Genomic DNA, 19,437 nt, shown 5'->3' with positions numbered 1-19,437 from the left:
TATATATATATATATTAAAAATTAAATTAACAATTAATCAATAGAAAATTGCTATGAGATTTTTTTAGAGATACTTTCTAGAACAACGTCACCAGGAAAATCACCACATTTCTAGAACAACGCCACCAAGTAAAAATTAAAACCATTAAATTATATCAAAACAGTGAAGAAAAAAAAAAGATTAAAATGCCAAATAAAATAAATATTAATAGCAGAAGGACTGTGTACTTTTTTTGTTTAACAGAAAAAGAAGGACTTATTACTTTCTTTGTTTAAATAAGATGAAGAAAATTGACTCGAAAAGTTCTTAGACAGTAAATCTAGTTAAAATAATGGGCAGTCAACAACCACCCAAAATAACCAAAATTGCTGTTTTGACCTCCTAAAATGAATTGTAACTGGTCAAGATTAACTGGTTAAATAGTCAAAACATCAAAAATATTTTAGACTTGAATATTTTGAAAAAGCGTCAAAAATATTTTTATAGTTTATGAAGTTTAAGCTTTTGTAGATCAAACTATGACATGCTTTTAATTAATTTCATTGATGCATGTTATTTATTACATATTTTCATTTTTTACACATCTTTAAGCACGGTTTCTAATAGTTGTAGAAATGTTGTACAATAGTTGTGCCATTTTGTTGTACAACAATTGATTTGAATCTATTTCGCCAACCTTTTTTTCACAACCTAAATTTTGTTGTACAATCGACGTTATTTTTGTAGAACTCTTGTTTGACATTTCTACAACTATTGGAAATCAAGCTTTAGTTTCACTTATCAATAAAATCAATGGTTGCCTTTTATATACTTGATTAAAGTTCTTATTTTATTATCATTTTCTGTTGTTAATTAAAATTATTATTCTTTGAACTGTTGTTTTTATTCTTATTGTATTTTTGTCTTTAAATCTTTTTAAAAAAATCCCTTAGAATTTTACATTTTTAAAATCTTTGCAATGAATAAACGTTATTAATCCGTTTAGCAATTTAAATAAACTATAATATTGAGAGAATGATTAGTGTCAATGATTTTGTTGCATTTTATAAAACAGTGGTCTTAAAGTATAAATATTCAGTTTCTACCGGACTTCGTATCATCGTTGCATGGTTTCTATTTAAAATAACAATTACTCCTATTTATTAACAAAATTTAAAAATTAAAAATGTCTTTAAGTGTTGTAAAGCAATAGGAAGTAATAAATTACAAAAAATTTGAATTAAAATTTGCATCTGTGAATTCTATAGATGTAGTTACATCTTTTCAATTATATTAAATAACAATAGGATTTTTGAAATTATTAAAATATAATACCCAGATTAATTTACCCATAATACCCAGCATTATTTTACCCAGATGTAGTTACATATATTGTTTTTTTCAGATGTAGTTACATTTTGAAAAAATTATTAAATTTTATTGCATTATTTTACTCAAATTTAGTTTCATGAATAGTTTTTTTCAGATGTAGTTACATCTGGAAGGAATTCTTCCAGATGTGATTAGACGTAGAAAAATTACCAGATGTAGTTACATCTGGTAATTTTTCTACAAGATGCTGTTAGGGGTCATTGAATTTACAAATGATATTGGACAGATGTTGGAGTAAAAAAAAAAGATGATCTAGGACAAAAGTGTACAGATGATCTTGGACTACTCTACAGATGTTGTTGGACAGATGCAGTTTTACCAAGTAATTGTCTTATTTGTTCTGTGGGGAAAAAAAAATCCTTATTCAAAAAAAAAGAAAAGAAAAGAAGCTTAAACAATACAAGTAGTGTTGAAGCATTTGCAATCTATAATTCATCTCTACGATTACAGAAAGAGTAGCAATAATCTTGAACTTTTTTCTCCTAATAGTAGAGCTCAACTAAGTCTCTTTTAAGCAAAAAGAGCATACACTAATAACAGTTTGATGTATTTTTTGCAACAATAGTTTATCTAAGCATAATTTTTAGTAGTGAATATGTAGAGACCTAACATGTAGGTTATTCTCTCTACACATCTGTATTTCTCAATTATGTATACTCAAATAGTTAACTTTGTCACTAGTTTTTCTGATAACCCAAATCACTTACCTGAACTGATTGATTTGTCTAACCTGTCTAAAGCATTTTTTCAGTTTCTCATTGTTCTCCTATAGAGATATCCTCCTAGTGCCTCTGACCACTATAAATCTCCTATCTTGTTTTTCCCATTATTTACTACTACCCTTAAGCCAACTAGGGTTCTTTTCATGATTTTCATGATAGTGAAGGTTTTGGGCTGATATCTTTTATCTCTTTGCTAATAAATGCACCTTCTACATAACCTCTTGGGTCATATTTTTCATCTTTTTCATAAAAACAAGCAAAAACTCTCTTAAGAACAAACGCTTTTTTATTATTGAAAGAAATCAATGTAATAAATTATTGTCTGATGCTAAGCTCCATTACTCCCAGTTTACTAAATCTTTTATCTTATTTCAGAAGTTTAGTTTTAAAACTTTTTTAAAATTTTCAAACATTTAATCTCTAATTCATGAACTTGATTTTACTACACCTCTCAAGAATAATCCAAAGCTATTCATAATGAAACAATTACTTTCCTCTATCTCAACTCTAAAGTCTAATGGCCGTACTCTTCTTACCATTCCAGTTAAGCAGGTTAACCCATTGTTAGATCTCCAAATCACTCTGGCTTCGATTGCCAAAATCATTTCTCAATTAAGTTCTTCCACAGCTTGTGGTCCAGAAAACAAATCTATCTTAGTATTAGAAAAGTGTTCTCCAGAACTCTCAATTTCTCTCAATTTTTCTCAATTTTTCTAAATATATAATAAGCGCCTAACTGAATCTTAAAAAAATCTGGAAAATAGCATCTGTGGTTCTAATTTTTAAAAGCTATGTAAAACACTTTGACCCCTCTAACTAGTGTCTTATAAGTTCTGTCTTCTGTCTATCATTAAGAAGGGCTTTGAGCCTTTAAATAAAATTTCCTAATATCTCATCTTGAATCTAATAACTCTCTGACGAGCAATATAGATTTCAATCTTTTCGCTCTATGGCTGACTTATTGACTGCTGTAACTGAAAGATTCTATTGTGCATTAAATGGAGGTGGTAAGGCAAAGATTATTGCTGATGACATATCAAAAGGTTTCAATAAAGTTTGGCATGCTGGTCTTTTCCATTAGCTTGCTTCATATGGTGCATATGAATATCTAAATTGGTTCTATTTGCTGATGAATCAACTTTATACTCCTGTCTAAACAAAAAGTCTTTTCTTTTCTAACGCTTTTTCGCTTCAATCTCTTTCCTGTAACAGCTTGAGGCTTGCAGTGGCTTGTGAATTTTAATTCCAAAAAAACTCAGTTATTTACTGCAAACAACTATAACAATATTGTTAATATTCTTATATTAATGTTTCCAAAATTTTTGGTCTCTCAATGAGTTCTTAGGTTATTTTACCTCTTCTTGGATTATTATTTAGTACTAACCACTCATGGAAACCATGGATACCAGTCAATTGCAAAGTTAGCATTTGCTAAGGTTGCTTCTCCTTATGGTGTTCACACTTTTTCCTACTTCTGAAATCATTATTTACCTTTACATATTTCTTATTTGCCCCTGTATGGAATACAGGGGCAAATAAGAAATATGTAAAGGTAAATAATATGGTTCTTTTAATGATGCTCTTTCTCTTATAGACAAGGTCTAAAAACGCACTGTAAATGTAGTTATCATCTCTAGTTCAACTTGACTTGTCATTCAGAAAAGTCACATCATTTTATAGTATCTGTCCTTTCATCTACTAAAAACTTTTATTTATCTAGTTTTTTTTCCCTGCACATCAATAATCTTTCCTGACTCATAAGACCTACAAATTTGAAAGTCTTCTGTCAACTTTCTTTGTTCTTTAACACTATTTTTTGCTTTTTAGTAACTAAATCAATAGTGGTTGTTTTGAGTCTTTGTTGGAAGTAAAAGAGTTAAAAAAAAAATTAGAGCACTCCAAGCCTTATGATTTTTTTAATAAGAGAAAATTTAGGCACTAATATCAAAATAGAAAATCAAAAATGATGTCCATAAGACCATCATTAAATTGCCAGATTAAAAATTTCAAGAATGGTTATTGTTAATTTTAATTTATACAAAACAAAATTAAGTACTCTTTATTTTATAGCATAGACAGGAGTTACATCTACTATCTATGCTACTTGCTTAAGAAATTTTGCTTTGCCTGGCTGAAAACAGTTGATTGGCCTAAACTGATAAACACTCATTAACACAAACACAATGGTAGTCTAGCTTATTAGCTAGCAACAACCACAAAGAACTTTAGAGGATGCTGAATTAATTCAGTAGTAATGCTTCTTTTCTTTTAGTACTTCTTGCCTTTCCGAACCATTAAGACATCCAGAAAAATTTGATGCAGTTGCAGACTCCTACTTAAACAAAAAATCTTTCTAAAAAACAAAATTTTAGGTGTTCTTCCTTAAAAATTTTTAAATTAATGCTAATTTTTCAATGAGACAGTTTCAATGATGGCTTTTTCTGTCATCTTTGCTTATTTTCAATAGTTTTAACAAACAAATATATTTTTGTTAACTATGCTTGTATGATAATATTTTGTTCATGCTTATAAATTTTACATTAATAGTGTGACAGTTTAATAAACAAACTTATGATTTTTGGGCAGGGTAATGTATAGTCAGTTGGAACAAGGTACAATTAGGATTAGCTAAGGATTAGATGCAGCAAAGGTACAGGTACAGCAAGGTACAATTATTATTAGATTAGCTATGAGTAAGTTAAATACTTTTGCAAATTACTTAAATGTGTCATATATTCAAGAAAGCAAGATTTTGAGATTTAATTTGTTAGGAAAGAATATTAAAAAGAAGAAAGATGGAAAATTATTTATGTAAAAAATTGTTTTCCTAACTAAAAATGTTCAACAAAGTAAAAGTGATTTCTGCTTTCATTTTGACAGTAAAAAGAATAGAAATTCATGGACAAGTAAATACAGTAGAAATACATACATACAATGATAAGTAAAGATGGTAGGAAAACAGAAAAGCTATAGCTTGTTGTCAATTTTCTGTATATTTGCATGATTATCTTGAGACCATGCTGCATTTTTTATTGTAATTTTTATCCTCAATTATAAAATATTTTAAGATATTTTTTTATAATAACAGGAAAAAGCATTTAAGTATTTTTTTCTTGTCGAGCTTCAAAACAACATCATGTTTTTCATTATCACACCATATCCATAAAAATACCTAACCTTTTCTGTCTACCCAGAGTTCATCATATAGTATCCCTAGACTTTACCACCCATATTTTAAAACTAAAAAACCGAAAAATACAACCACATGTAAAAACTCTATTTTAACTTAATCTGGAACTCTCCATAAAGATAATTTAAAGAAAAACTACTCAAACTCTAAACGAACTAAAAAATATCTAATAAATTAATCCAATAATAAAAGAAATGGAAAAAAAAAACATCTAAAAATTTAATTTACATAAATTGTGGGACAATTCTCTTCTTTCAATATGTATTTGAACTTTTTCTATGTTCAAATACCAAGTAGAAGAAAAAAAAAAAGATAAAAATAGTAAGAAAATAAGATAACAATAGATAAAAAAAGATGAACAATATTTATTGTAAAAAGCAAGCCCTGCCTAAAGTGTAATGCTTGACTCTTAAGAGAAAAAAAAATTTTGCATTTTAATTTCGCTTTTAAACAAAGTTTTCATATTTAAAAACAAACTCATACCGTAAAAGTAAACATATGTAAACAAATAAAAATGACCTACTTAAAAGCAAGCCTTCTTTCTGTCAAAAATATTTGTTCATCTAACGCAAGATCAGGATCTCTCTCTAGCCATCTTCGAAGATACTTGCGATTGAAGTCTTCAAACAAATCCTGTTTCAATAATTTACATTTATTGATTATGCAAATGAAAATTAATTAAAGATTAGTTTAAAATATTTTTCTTTTTAAAAAAAAATTTATTTCACCCTCCAGTATCCATGACCATGCATTCCAATAACTTCTTCAAATCCAGTCACCACATATCCAATTACCTAAAACCCAGATAATAAGAATCATGAAAAATGCACTAAGCTAAGATTATTAATAAGAAATCAATTTTAAATGGGAATATTTTTATATTATATAATTTTGTATACTTAAAAAAGTGTTCAATAGATAAACTGCAATACTAGGAACCAGCTAAATTGCTAACATTTATAATATAATATATAAATTCAGGCATAATAAGGCAAGTATCAAAAAATTTGATTAATCATTAATCAAGTAAAGAAAAAGTCATAAAAGCAACATGGGTAATATATGAGAGAATTTGAAAACTGTCCAATGACACACATGCATAATTGCTCGCAAAGATTCCTTTAGATCCTTTGGAAACAATCTAGAAGAATTTTCTGCAGTTGTCTCTCAGTATGATATGAACTGCGATAAAAGCAAGGTGTTCAAAGCAAATAGGTGAGTTTAGTTTAGTTATCAGATGAGTTTAAATTTAATGGAGAAACTCATGAAGCAAAATATTGAACAATTGTATTTTTTTCCTGCTTTCTGCAAAATATTGGACTGATCATTTATGCAAAACTAACAAAACTTTATACAATATGCACTGTGGAAAGAAAAAAAACTTCTGGCTAAACTCACTCCAGATAAAAAATAACTTTTGTCTACATGCATTGACAGGAAAAAAAACACCTGCATTTGACCAATTTTAATAACTTATTTTTATAATATATTTAGAAAATTGCACAAAACTCGTTTTTTCTCTAAATATATAATTTCAATAAAACTAACAATTAGAAATTACCTTGTCATTTACAGTTTCAAGCATAGACTTTTCAAAACTTGAAGCTTTTTTAACGCCAAGAAACTCCACTAATGGTTTAATTGTTGTTCCCTAATTTTAAATTTTTGTTAATAAATATAAGTAATAACTTTAAGCAACTTTAATCTAATAATATAATTTAAATGCATTAATATAGCATTATAATAATAATTTAGTTTTAAATATAAATGTAGGACAAATTGTAGGTGCACTTGCATTTAGTGCAAAGTGCGTAAAACAACATCAAATGCAACATGGAAACAACAAAAAATAAATTTGTTTTGAATATTTTTATTTAAAATTTCCTTCTCCTGCAACAAAAAACGATTGAATCATGTGCTATCATATGTATCCATTGGCGTCCGCATGGTTTTCTGCAGGAAGGGTCACTTTTTGGATACCAGCGCATGACCTTTTAGCTAAATATGCAAATTTTAAAAAATTGGAAAAAAATCATTGCTAAATATTTATGTGCTTATTACTTATAAATATTATTACTTATAAACATCATTTGTGTTGTTTTTTCGGAAACACAAAATCATATAGCACATGAAGTAAATGATTAGTAAAAATAATCATCTTAATATTTTTGCTGACAGCCACACATTAACTAAATGTCAATTTCAAAAAATTTTTCATTAAGAATGTAATCCTTCATAAATATTTACTAATATATCTAAAATCCTCTTTTTAATCGAATAAAATATTAAGAGACCTTATTGATCTATAATATCATTAAATATGCCTCGATAATAAAGTGTGCAAGTTTCCTTCGATTCTGTAAAATTTTGCTATGTATAGAATTATCTATAGGACTTAAAATGTGTCTGTCTGGATTAGGCATGATAATTAAAAATAATGCAGCATCCTTCTGCTCATTTTTGTACCACATGCCCACTAAACTATTTTGAACACCTTACAGAAAATTGTTGTATTTGGTAAACGTTGATCTAATAAATGCACCCTGGTATTCATGATAAATGGGGTGCAGGAAGTTGATACAAAACATACATATTGAGCTTTTCAAAAGTTGTGAATGTAACATAATGCAGTTGTGAATATAATATTTAAGCTATGCATTCCAAAAACAATGTTTCTTGTAATTTTAATCTTTGCTAAAATTATATATGACTGATCGCCAGGTTTTTAAGTATACGATGCCTTATCAGAAAGTTGATGTATTCACTTGAAACTTATAAACACGACTGCCAAAGTCAACTAGTGTTAATGTTTCATTGTTAGGGATATAGGTGTAAATATATTATAGAGGTAAATCTTTATACCAAAATTATTATAGAGGTATTATTAAAGAGGTAAATCTATTTACACACCTATTATTATAGAGGTAAATCTTTATATCAATATAACATACAGGCCACAGCAGGAATGGCAGGCATGTTTTTACTATTTTTGTTTATGTAAGCAAAATACGACTGAAACCTAAAAAACATTAAACTTTGCTGTTTAAAAAAAAAAATTGTATATTTGCACAAGCTAAATTTTGCCAGTGTTAACTTACATGGGTGTGAAGACACCATGTAAGTTAAACAAAAATGATAAAAAACATTTAAAATATAATATCACTTTAATAAGTAATATGTTAAAAAAAAAGCAAAAAAATGTTCATCGTTACGTTTTTGTGAGCATCATCAAGGTAAAAAGTTTATAATAGTAGATTTTTTTAAAATGTTTTATAATTATTAACTATTTTTAAATAAACTTCGAATGACCAGTGTAAGAATTTAATTAAAAAACATCTTAAAAAAAGTGTAACAAAACTAAACAACAAAGAACTAAAGAGCTTTAGTAGTTTTTAAAAAGCTATTTAAATTTTATATTTCTAATTAAAATCTTTTAAAATAAAATATACTTTTTAATACACAATATTTTATAATTGTGGGTTTAACTTAGTATCTAAAATATGACTTAATCAAAGTGAAAATAATAGATACACGCTTATTTAAAACTTAAATTAAATCTTTTTTAATAAACAGTAATAAAAATTTTTTCGTCTAAATTTAAATTCAGTAAAAAGTAAAAAAAGCAATTTCAAAAAAAATGGAACTCATTCATTCAAGTTTTAAAAACATTGAACTCATTCATTCAAGTTTTAAAAACATTGAACTCATTCATTCAAGTTTTAAAAACATTGAACTCATTCATTCAAGTTTTAAAAACATTGAACTCATTCATTCAAGTTTTAATTACAAACGTCTTTTCTTATAATTACTCGCTTTATCCCTTCAAGTTATATCAGTGCGATTTTTAAACTTTTCAAATTATAAAAAAATGTTTTACAAACAAGAAGAGTAATGAAGGAATTTTTTGAATATAAAAATAAGAAATACAAAACATGACACAAAATAATATTTATAAAATAATAAACTGTTTCAATAAAAAAGCAATCTAATATTTTCTAATAAATTTTTAAACTCTATTAAAATAAAGTTTAACAAATTAGATTTTTTTTTTTTTTTTTAAAACAAATGCATTGTTGTTTTTAAAAATTTTTCTAGAAAACTTTAAGATGCTTGAACAAATAAATATCAGAAAAACAACCATTGCTAACGATTGTTTTTTTGATGTACAAAACATTACAGTGTAAAATTTAATTTTAAACTTTTACTAAAACATAATTAATTCTAATTTATCCATGAGATTCTTATCTAAAAACCTGCGAAAATGCTTATTGCCCCCTTCGCCCACATACCCATTATAGACGTGCAATTAATTGCTCATGCATTCATTTATTCATGCCGAGGCCTGTCAAGCATACATAAATATATACATCAATATATCATATATAAACCAAATAGATCATATATACACATACAAGATTTTAATAATTTTATTTTATCAAGGTAACATTTTTTGTTGACCAGTTAAAACAAACCTGTAAAAAAACAGTAAATACAACAACACTCATGGTTGTTGTAACAATCAACTGTTTTGTTTTATGTTCATCGATATCATCATCAATAATACCTGCCAAACAAAATGCTACAGCTCCACGCAAACCACCATAACTCTAAGAAACATTTATAAAAAAACATTTTTTAAGAACCATTGCTATTCTTGAATTTAAATATAACATATATTGGACCATAGTGTTTACTTTATTGAAAGTTATTGATTTATTAAATTTAAAATTAATATACCATAATAAACTGTTCCACAGCATTTACTTTGTTTAACCGACCACACCTATTCGCAAATGCAGTTAACGATGTTACTCCTAAAGTTTTTATTATTACAACTTTTTACTATTATTATTCAATAACAATTTAAATTAGTACTAAACTGAAAATTTCAAATAATAAATATTAAAAAATTTATATATTTATAATAATTTATAAAAAATACAAAATTTTATACCTAAAACTCTGTATATTGTAATGAACAGTAGAGTAAATGAAATAAATTTCATATTAAAATTATGATTATAAATAACTAACTCAACACCAAACAGCATAAAAATAAGTGCCTCGGTTGAAGAACTAAAAATCAAATTGAGTTTCAGTCAGGAAAAAATTAATATAAAAAATAAATTACACTACATAACAAATTTATTTTGTTTATGTTTTAGTTTAGCTGAAACCTAGATAGGGCCAGGGCTGCATAACTGTTGTTAAATTCTATATTTTATCTTAATTTAAAATTTATTCAGGACACACAGTTGATTTTATACTAAAATAAGAGCTAAGATAGGCTTTAGTAAAAAGATTGACTAATTAAATAGGGAGAAAATGCAAAAAGTGCAGCTGTATTAACCAAGGGTTTGGTTGGGGCAAAACCGTTTTTTTAACTAATTTTAATTTTTTCTACTTTTTCTGAAAAATCAAACTTTTTAAAAATTTAAGTGCACAAAATATACTAAAAAATTGTGTTCTTAGACACATTATTAGTTTTGTTTATATGTGTACGAATATTTTGGGACAGGTATTATCTAGATCTAAATGACTGTCATTACATCTATTTTTTTTTTAAATTAAACTTCAAATATTATTTTTATTATATTATTGTAACTAGTGATGCATTATGTAAAATGATTTATGTAACAATGTTTTATGATTGTTTAAACTAATAAAAAAAATTAAAAAAAAAGGTAAAGTAAAACAGGAATCACCAAGTAAATGAAGATCAACTGTTAAGCATAATAAGGTTTACCTTTCTTATAAAGCTATTACTACCTTGTTAAAAATATTCTAACCAGCTATGTCTTGACTTTCAAAGAAAAAGAAACTTAACTAGTAACATTAGGTAAGTACAAAGGTTCGGAAGACTGCTAAAAGTACACATCATACACAAAAGAGAATAGGAAGCGAATAAAAGCCAATATGTCACTACATGTCACCACAGCATTGAAACAAAGTATTCCTAAATTGCACAATGTTTCCAGGTCAACTAAAAGTCATGTATTAAATTCAATTCTTTATTTAGCAGTTGTCAAACCTTTAGAAATTGGGGGGGGAGGGGTACAACATACCATTCTGCACCTTACTATTCTCCTAAACCGGTAATGGCTGGTTACAGAGCATTAATATTAAAACATTTTTATGGCCTCCAAATTTCCCAGATTTAAATCTTATTGAAAATCTGTGACACATAGTGAAAACCAGAGTGTTCTTTGCAAGAGCAACAGTAACTGATGCACTTAAAGATGCAATTGAGCATGGTTGCAAGACAAAACTCCAAAATGGTGTCAAAATTTGTGCAAGTCAGAGTCAAAGAGGATCTCTGAAGTCTTAAAATTAAGAGGTTCCCATCAAAATATTACCAGCTGTCATCTTTATTGACATAAATTTCTTGTGTTTAGTATATATATGGTTAATTAACCATAAAATAAAGTTACATAAGAAATAATTGACTATTACTTATAATTAACATGAAATTTTAGTGGCACTATGAGATGAAACTGCTGGAGGCTTCAGTACATACATTGACTATCTTATAGCCTACTACCACAAAGAAGGACTGCTACTAAGGGTTTGGCATGGGCAAATCTTTTCTTTCATTATTCTTTGTTTTTTTCCTTTTATTTCTAAAAAAGCATAAAGATAAGCAAAACTAGTAAACATGCTTATAAATACGCTCCAGTATATATATATATATATATATATATATATATATATATATATATATATATATATATATATATATATATATATATATATATATTTATATATATATATATATATTTATATATATATATATATATATATATATATATATATATATATATATATATATATATATATATATATATATATATATATATATATATATATATATATATATATATATATATATATATATATTAAGCCACTGTCTAAACTTTTTAGATATTAAGCCAGTGTCTAAAACTTTTTTTTTCTGAACACATTGACTTACTTTGGGATTTATGTGATACATATATATATAATTACAGTTCCAAAAAAATTTAGCTAATTTAGACTTGAGGTAATTTTGGGAAATCGCTTCAAAGTTTTTGACTATTCGTCTTTTTTCTCAAAAAAAATTATAACCCTTTCTTTTTTGAAAGACTTTTATTTGAGAATGTTCACAGAAAGTTCTGGTTTTGATTTAATTTAGGTTAGTTTAATAAAAGCTAGAATTTTTGTCTTTTGCCTTTGCGCTCTGCGTATGGTTTATCTAATTTTTAGTTTTTATTTCTGCAATACAAAAACGTTTTATTTTTCTCATATTGGAAGAAATAACAAACTGTATGTAACTAAAAAAATGTTTGTCATTTTCAATATATTTTTGTAACATCAAAAATGATAAAATTACTTTGAAGAAAGTATGCAATTGTCCCATTTCTCTTGGTTTCCATTTTGGTCTAGTTTTTAACCAGCATAGTAAAAAACTTGAGCAGACTCTTCACCCTTTCATAAACGTTTTTTAAGAATTAAGATAAAAGTTTTATAGTTCTTTCCACAGATTATGAGTTGTTTGACAGATCAGTGAGAGAAACTTTTCTAGCAGTTTGAATAGTTTGATGTAACTTATATCAGGTAATAAAAAATGAAGTAGTCAAATTGTAATAAAGCAACATCAACATCAACATCAAGCAACATTAACATCAACAAATTCTAAACTTCAACTTTGAAGTTTAACGGTATAACTGAAGATCTTCTTTCCTTAAATGTAGCTTTTTCAAATCATCTTAAACACATTCTTACCAAGTTTTTCTGCTTTTACCTTTAGCTTTTTCTTCTGAAACTTCCAACTCTTTACATGCTGATAGCCAGTCATCTGCATCTTTACGCTTTACATGCCCAAACCACCTAAATCTTCCTTGACACACCTAATCAGATATACTCACAGTGTCTAATCTTTTTCTTAAATCATCACTGCTTTTATTGTCTTTTAAAGTCACACCGCATGTCCTTCTAATCATCATCTTTTCTGTTCTTTCCAAAAGCTGAACATCATCAACCATCATTACCCATGTTTCAATGCCATACATCATAACGATCTGGACATATGTGCTGTAGAACTTTCCTTTAATCATTAATGAAACACCACTTGCTGTTAAAAGTGGAGATAATTCTTGAAACTTGGCACAAGCAGACCTTACTCTGGCCCAAGATGCTTCTTCTGCTCCAACAGCTGATCCCATTGTAACTTCAACATAACAAAATTTACGATAACACTCTATCTTTTATCCACTTTTTATTTCAATCTCTTTTTTAACTTCTTCTCTATACTCACCAAAAGTACATTTTCTACACTCGAAACCAACAATCTTTAGAGAACATCTTTTCAATATCTATAAACTATAGTAAAGTACAAACTATAAAGTTAACTCTAACTCTCTTCCTACACACTCCACATGGCCGCTTTTGATTATTTTTTGTTTTCTCATTCTTGAATTTGCAATGCATAACTCTTGTCTTATTCATGTTTATCTAAAGCCCTTTTGCTTCAATTTCATCTTTCCAAGTCTCAACTTTAATACTAATTCTTCTTGTATTTCAGTAATCTTTGAGTAAAAATGTAAATAACTATTTATATAGTTTAACTTTTTTCAAAAAAATTTTAAATAAAAATTGTCAATTTATATGGTATATTATAAGGTACGCGTGTTAAGTGAAGATGGGAGGCCTGGGCTAGTGGGGGGACCAAGCTAGTGAGTGGCTCCAAAAAGGGTCGATCATGTTATGTAATTTCTCAAAATTGTTTAATAACTTTAAAAATGTAGTTTTGTTCTCAAACGTTAGGAGAATTTACTCTTAAATTTGCCTGTTTTTCTAAATGTTTCCCAAAAAGATGACAATCCTCTATATATTGATTACATAAATCCCATGCTGAGCCAAGAGCTATCTAATACATGACAGTGACCTAATATATATATATATATATATATATATATATATATATATATATATATATATATATATATATATAAACTGTACATGCTTAGGGTTTAGGGTTAGACAAGTATTGTTTTGATAAAAAAAGGTCTTCTATTATGGCATAATTTTTTTTTGTTGCTAATTTTTGTTTTTTCTTTTTTTTCTATTATGTATGTCAAGCTATTTATGACTAGTAAGTGACCAGGGCCCTGGCTAAAAATGAGACTTTTTGCAAACCTAACCCTGGGCCCTGCAAAATCATAAGATTTAGCAGAGGTTGATAGCCAGGGCTAGAAATAAATCTATAATTCTTTATATATTATAATTTTATACTTACATTTACTATTTATATTTTATATATATATATATATATATATATATATATATATATATATATATATATATATATATATATATGTATATATATATATATTAGGGCTGTTCATGTGAACACAGGAAAAAAAAATTTTTCTCGGATTTGAATGCATAGTTGTTTATTTTGTGCCATTTGACATAGTAATTGACTGTGGAAAAAATCTTTCCAATCAGATAATGTTTAGGGGGTGCTCAATGACCATAAAGTTTTACGAAAAACGTCAAAAACGTGTAAAAAGTTCCTAAGTTCCAAAAATTTCTAGAACCTGGTTAGTTAGATTTTTTCCACTGAAATATTGTCTGATTGCGTGCTATATAGATTAATTAAAGTGCAGCAGATTAACTGTCATCAGGGCACCAGACTAAAAAATGTCTGCTAGTGTTTAAAACAACTGTGTTTATATCATTTTGTTAAAATTTGTATTCATAATTTTAATACTATTATTTAACTCAATTTAGAATTTGTTCAAACAGAATAAAAAGGTTTACAAGTATAAATATTATTTTTATTTGGACTTTCAGTTTGACAACAAATGTATTAATATTTTGATAGTACCTAACCTTAGTAACCTATTACAGAAAACTAGCATGGTAGTCTGGTAGTGTATTGTTTGTTATTAAGTGCAGATAATAATAATTTCTAATTTGAAAATATTTATTTAATTTCTTTAGTAATAATTATTATAATATATTGCTGCAGCTGCATAAACCAACAACTGAATGATAAGTTTGTATAATATGGTATTGAGTTTTGATTTTCTCATAATATTTCAGTTATCATTGAAATGGCAGCATCATCTCGTGTTGCTATCTCTACACGACTTCAAACCAAAATCTTTTTAATTGGACAACCAGAACCAAATCTTCCAGATAAAGTTCTTCCCTTAACATCTGATGTTTTAAAAACATTTTTTTATCATCTTAATTCAACCAAAAAGTCAGTGCCTGAAAGTCTTAAAACAACTGTTGATGAACTGATTATTATTTGGAATAAAGCCGGTATTCCGACAGCATTTCATCCGAATGTAGTCTTAAAGTTGAAAACTTTAGTCCAGGAATTTAAATTAATAAAAAAAAAAAAAATCTAGATTGTCAGATTCTCAGAAATCGAGAGAGAAATCATTTACAGACACCATTGGCCTACTTTTTGACATTGCCCACAAGGATGCTGAAACCATGATCAGAATTGAAGAAGATAAAGAATTTTTATTGGATCAGAGATGTCAGAGAAAAATGGTGATGTTTGGAGAGGACAAAGAACTTTCAAAATTAGAAGAAAGAAATGAAGCAAGGAAACAAGCAGAGAGAGAACAAAAGCTAAAAGAAGAGCAAAGACAATCTGGTGCGAGTGCAATAGTTCCTGTTATTGAACCTTTACATGACGAAAGTTATAGTGATGGCAACGATAACGATGCTGTTGATAATGACAAAATGGTTGATAGAGATTTTGAGATAGAAATCCCTGTTTATTACAGACAACAAGTCAGTAAAGCAAGTTCTTCAGGGTCAGCTGAATCAAGTTTAGCAAGTACTCCAAAACGACAATGTATCTTAGATGCAATTCTTGACTCGCCTGATGTTTCATCAACATTAGACAGAATTAATCTATCTGACACAAAATTTACTATACTAGCAGCAGCAATTGCAAGGGCTGGTGGACAGAACCTCGATGATGGATCATTGTCAGGTTCTACAGTCCGTAGAAAACGAACCTATCATCGATCAAATATTGAAGCCACTGTTCGAACTGAATTCTGCGATTTGGACAAACCACCATTAATCGTCCACTGGGATGGCAAACTGATGATAGATCGTACAAATTCTGCAGCCCCTAAAGCAAATGTTGACCGCTATCTGTAGGTGTGACAGGTCACAATGTTGACAAAATACTTGGAATAGCAAAACTATCAGCTGGAACTGGAGAAGCCCAAGCAAAAGCAGTTATTCATCTGCTTAATTTCTGGGACATAATTGGTGATGTTATTGGAATGAGTTTTGATACTACAGCCTCTAACACTGGCTCCAAAAATGGTGCATGTGTAGTTCTAGAGAAACATATAGGTAGAAATTTGTTATATTTCGCTTGCAGACACCATGTTCATGAGATCATAGTAGCAGGAGTGTTTGGATCACTATTTGGACCATCATCTGGTCCCAACATACCTCTTTTCCAGAGATTTCAGCAATATTGGCCCAAAGTTAATCAAGGAAATTTTAAACCTCTGGATGACATTCGAATGAAAATACCCCTGGTGCAAGAACTACAAAATGAAGTGATTGCATTCCTCAAAGAAAACCTGCATGTTAAAATGCCAAGGGATGACTACAAAGAAATCATGGATCTCTGTCTGTTAATACTTGGAAAACTGCCTGATCAAGAAGAGAAAAATTATCGTTTCAAGATCCCTGGTGCTTATCACATGGCTCGCTGGATGGCCAAGGTTATTTATTGTTTTAAGATTTATTTATTTCGTGAAGAGTTCAAGTTGACCACAAAAGAGGAAAAAAATCTCTGTGAATTTTGCTTATTTGCTAGTCTGGTTTATGTAAAATCTTGGATATCATGCACAAATGCCAGCGATGCTCCAGTTAATGACTTGTTTCTGTTTCAGCAACTTAAGCAGTTTGCAGTTGTGAATAAAACGATTTCGGAAGCAGCAGTCAAGAACTTTCAAAACCATTTGTGGTACCTTTCACCAGAATTGGTCCCACTAGCTTTGTTTTCAAACAAACTTCAAACGGAAGAGAAGCGAAAAATGATTTCCAACATGAAATTTCACGGTGAGAACTGGTCTGAAAGGTTGATCAAATTAAAGAACATTGAAAGTCTAGAGAAGAAATCTCTGGACATGCTGGTGACATCAGTTTCAGCAAGTGCATTGCGGTCAATGAAGGTTGATATTGATTTTCTGTTCAACAACGATCCAGCTACCTGGAATGATTCCCCAGAATACCAAGAAGGAAAAAATTTAGTATATTCATTGAAAGTAGTAAATGATGCTGCCGAACGATCTGTGGCTTTAATGTCGATGTTTAATGAATCGATTACAAGGAATGAATCTGAAATGCAGAGGTTAATTCAGGTGGTTGAGGATCACAGAAAGCGAGTGCCAGATGCCAGAAAGTGTACTCTGAAGAGTTATAGTCCTCGCTAGCATTAACATTGCACGAACTATAACATTACGATAATTAAATGTTAATTGCTCATATGTTTTTTGTTTATAACTCGTATTTTAATCAATGACAAAGAGTCAAAAATCCTAGTGTTTTATTTTGGAAAAATTCTGATATAACAAAAACCGCAGAACTTTAGTCGTATTGCAGTATTTTATTTCATTAATTTCTCTGCTAATAAACCAGTCTAAAGTGGATGTGGATTGTAATTTGTATTCAGAATTTAATATTTAGAGATAATTAAAACTGATCAAATCTGAAAAATCTAATTAACCGGATTTTAGAAATTTGTGGAACTTTGTTACTTTTTCCATGTTTTTCACATTTTTCGTAAAACTTTATGGTCATTGAGCACCCCCTAAACATTATCTGATTGGAAAGATTTTTTGCACAGTTAATTACTATGTCAAATGGCACAAAATAAACAACTATGCAATCAAATCTGAAAAAAAAATTTTTTTTGGACAGCCCTAATATATATATATATATATATATATGTATATATATATATTTCCTGTCCCCGGCTAAAAATGAGATTATTTGCAAACCCAGCCCCAGCAAAATTAAAGATTTAGCAGGGGTTGATAGCCGGGGCTAGAAAAAATGTATAATATTTTATATATTATAATTTTACATTACTTACATTTACTATTTATTGAATACTATTTATATAATATATTTATACATTTTTAAACTCTAATTTATTTCCAGATTGCAAGCAACCACTATGAAGTTATGAGTTACTTTAAAATAGAGAATAAGTTAAAATACTAGGAAAGGTATAACTGGAGACTTAAAAAGTTGTAAGTTGTATAAAAAAGGAAAACATGAAGATGGGTAAGAGTTATAAGGTTTTTTTATTGTTCAAGGAAAAAAACGGGATTAAAAAAAGTTTTTTTATCATGAAGGGACAGATATAGTAAGAATAAAACTTGTTGAATAAAAAGCCAAGCAAGAATGAGTTTTGGTTTAACGTAATAGAGATGATAGCTTGTCTGAGCATTGACCATGATTGTATTTGTAGAAAAAAGAAAGAAATGCAACCTTACAACAATTAGAGAGTGGCTCAAGCTAGGCAGATAAAACAGGTCTAATTACATTTACAATGTGCTTTTAGACTTTGTCTGAGAGTAAGAGGGTTGTTATTTGTCAATATATAAATACAAACAATATTGCAATATTTTTTTGCAGTAAATAAATGAGTTTTGTCTAACAAAAGTGTTGATTTCAAGTCCAGAATTTAAATCCATAAGCCACTGCAAGCCTTAGGCTGTTACTGAAAAGAGATCTAAGCAATTAAAAAGTGAAGATTTTCAGTCAAGACAAGAGTGTAAAGTTGAGTCATCAGCAAATAGAGCCACTAGATTTCATCAAGATCATTATTATAGATAAAAAACAATACAGGAACAAAGATAGAACCTTGCGGTACCCTTAAAGCTATTTGAAATAAAGAAGAGTGTAGGCCTTCAAGAATAACTTTACTACTGCAGTTAGAAAGATTTAGTAACCTCAAAACCTTTATATAAAGCAACTAATAGCAGAGTGAAGACTAATTGTAGTATAGTTGGAAAGAGCAAAGTGTTTTCTAGAGTTTTGAAAAATTGAAACCACTTATTTAACAATTTTTAAAAGTTTAGCAAAAATTGAAGAGAGTTCTGGAGAACACT

The 19,437-nt window shown here is 28.3% G+C and overlaps 1 protein-coding gene across 3 annotated transcripts in view; it reads right to left on the bottom strand.

Moving 5' to 3' along the window:
• The window catches only part of LOC101238117 (Na(+)/H(+) exchanger beta), a 101,182-nt gene that overhangs the window by 21,704 nt on the left and 60,041 nt on the right, over positions 1-19,437 (bottom strand). For all 3 annotated transcript variants that reach the window (XM_065791825.1, XM_065791823.1, XM_065791824.1), the window contains 6 exons: positions 10,239-10,360; positions 10,022-10,098; positions 9,757-9,891; positions 6,846-6,935; positions 6,013-6,078; positions 5,808-5,917 (listed from right to left, as the gene is read on the bottom strand). In XM_065791825.1, coding sequence (XP_065647897.1) covers positions 5,808-5,917; positions 6,013-6,078; positions 6,846-6,935; positions 9,757-9,891; positions 10,022-10,098; positions 10,239-10,360 — 600 coding nt within the window. The remainder of the gene's footprint in view (positions 1-5,807; positions 5,918-6,012; positions 6,079-6,845; positions 6,936-9,756; positions 9,892-10,021; positions 10,099-10,238; positions 10,361-19,437) is intronic.

This window comes from Hydra vulgaris, chromosome 02 (assembly GCF_038396675.1).
Source record: "Hydra vulgaris chromosome 02, alternate assembly HydraT2T_AEP".
Taxonomy (NCBI): domain Eukaryota; kingdom Metazoa; phylum Cnidaria; class Hydrozoa; order Anthoathecata; family Hydridae; genus Hydra; species Hydra vulgaris.
The sequence above is the reverse complement of the archived record's forward strand: the minus strand, read 5'-3'. Positions and strand labels throughout refer to the sequence as shown.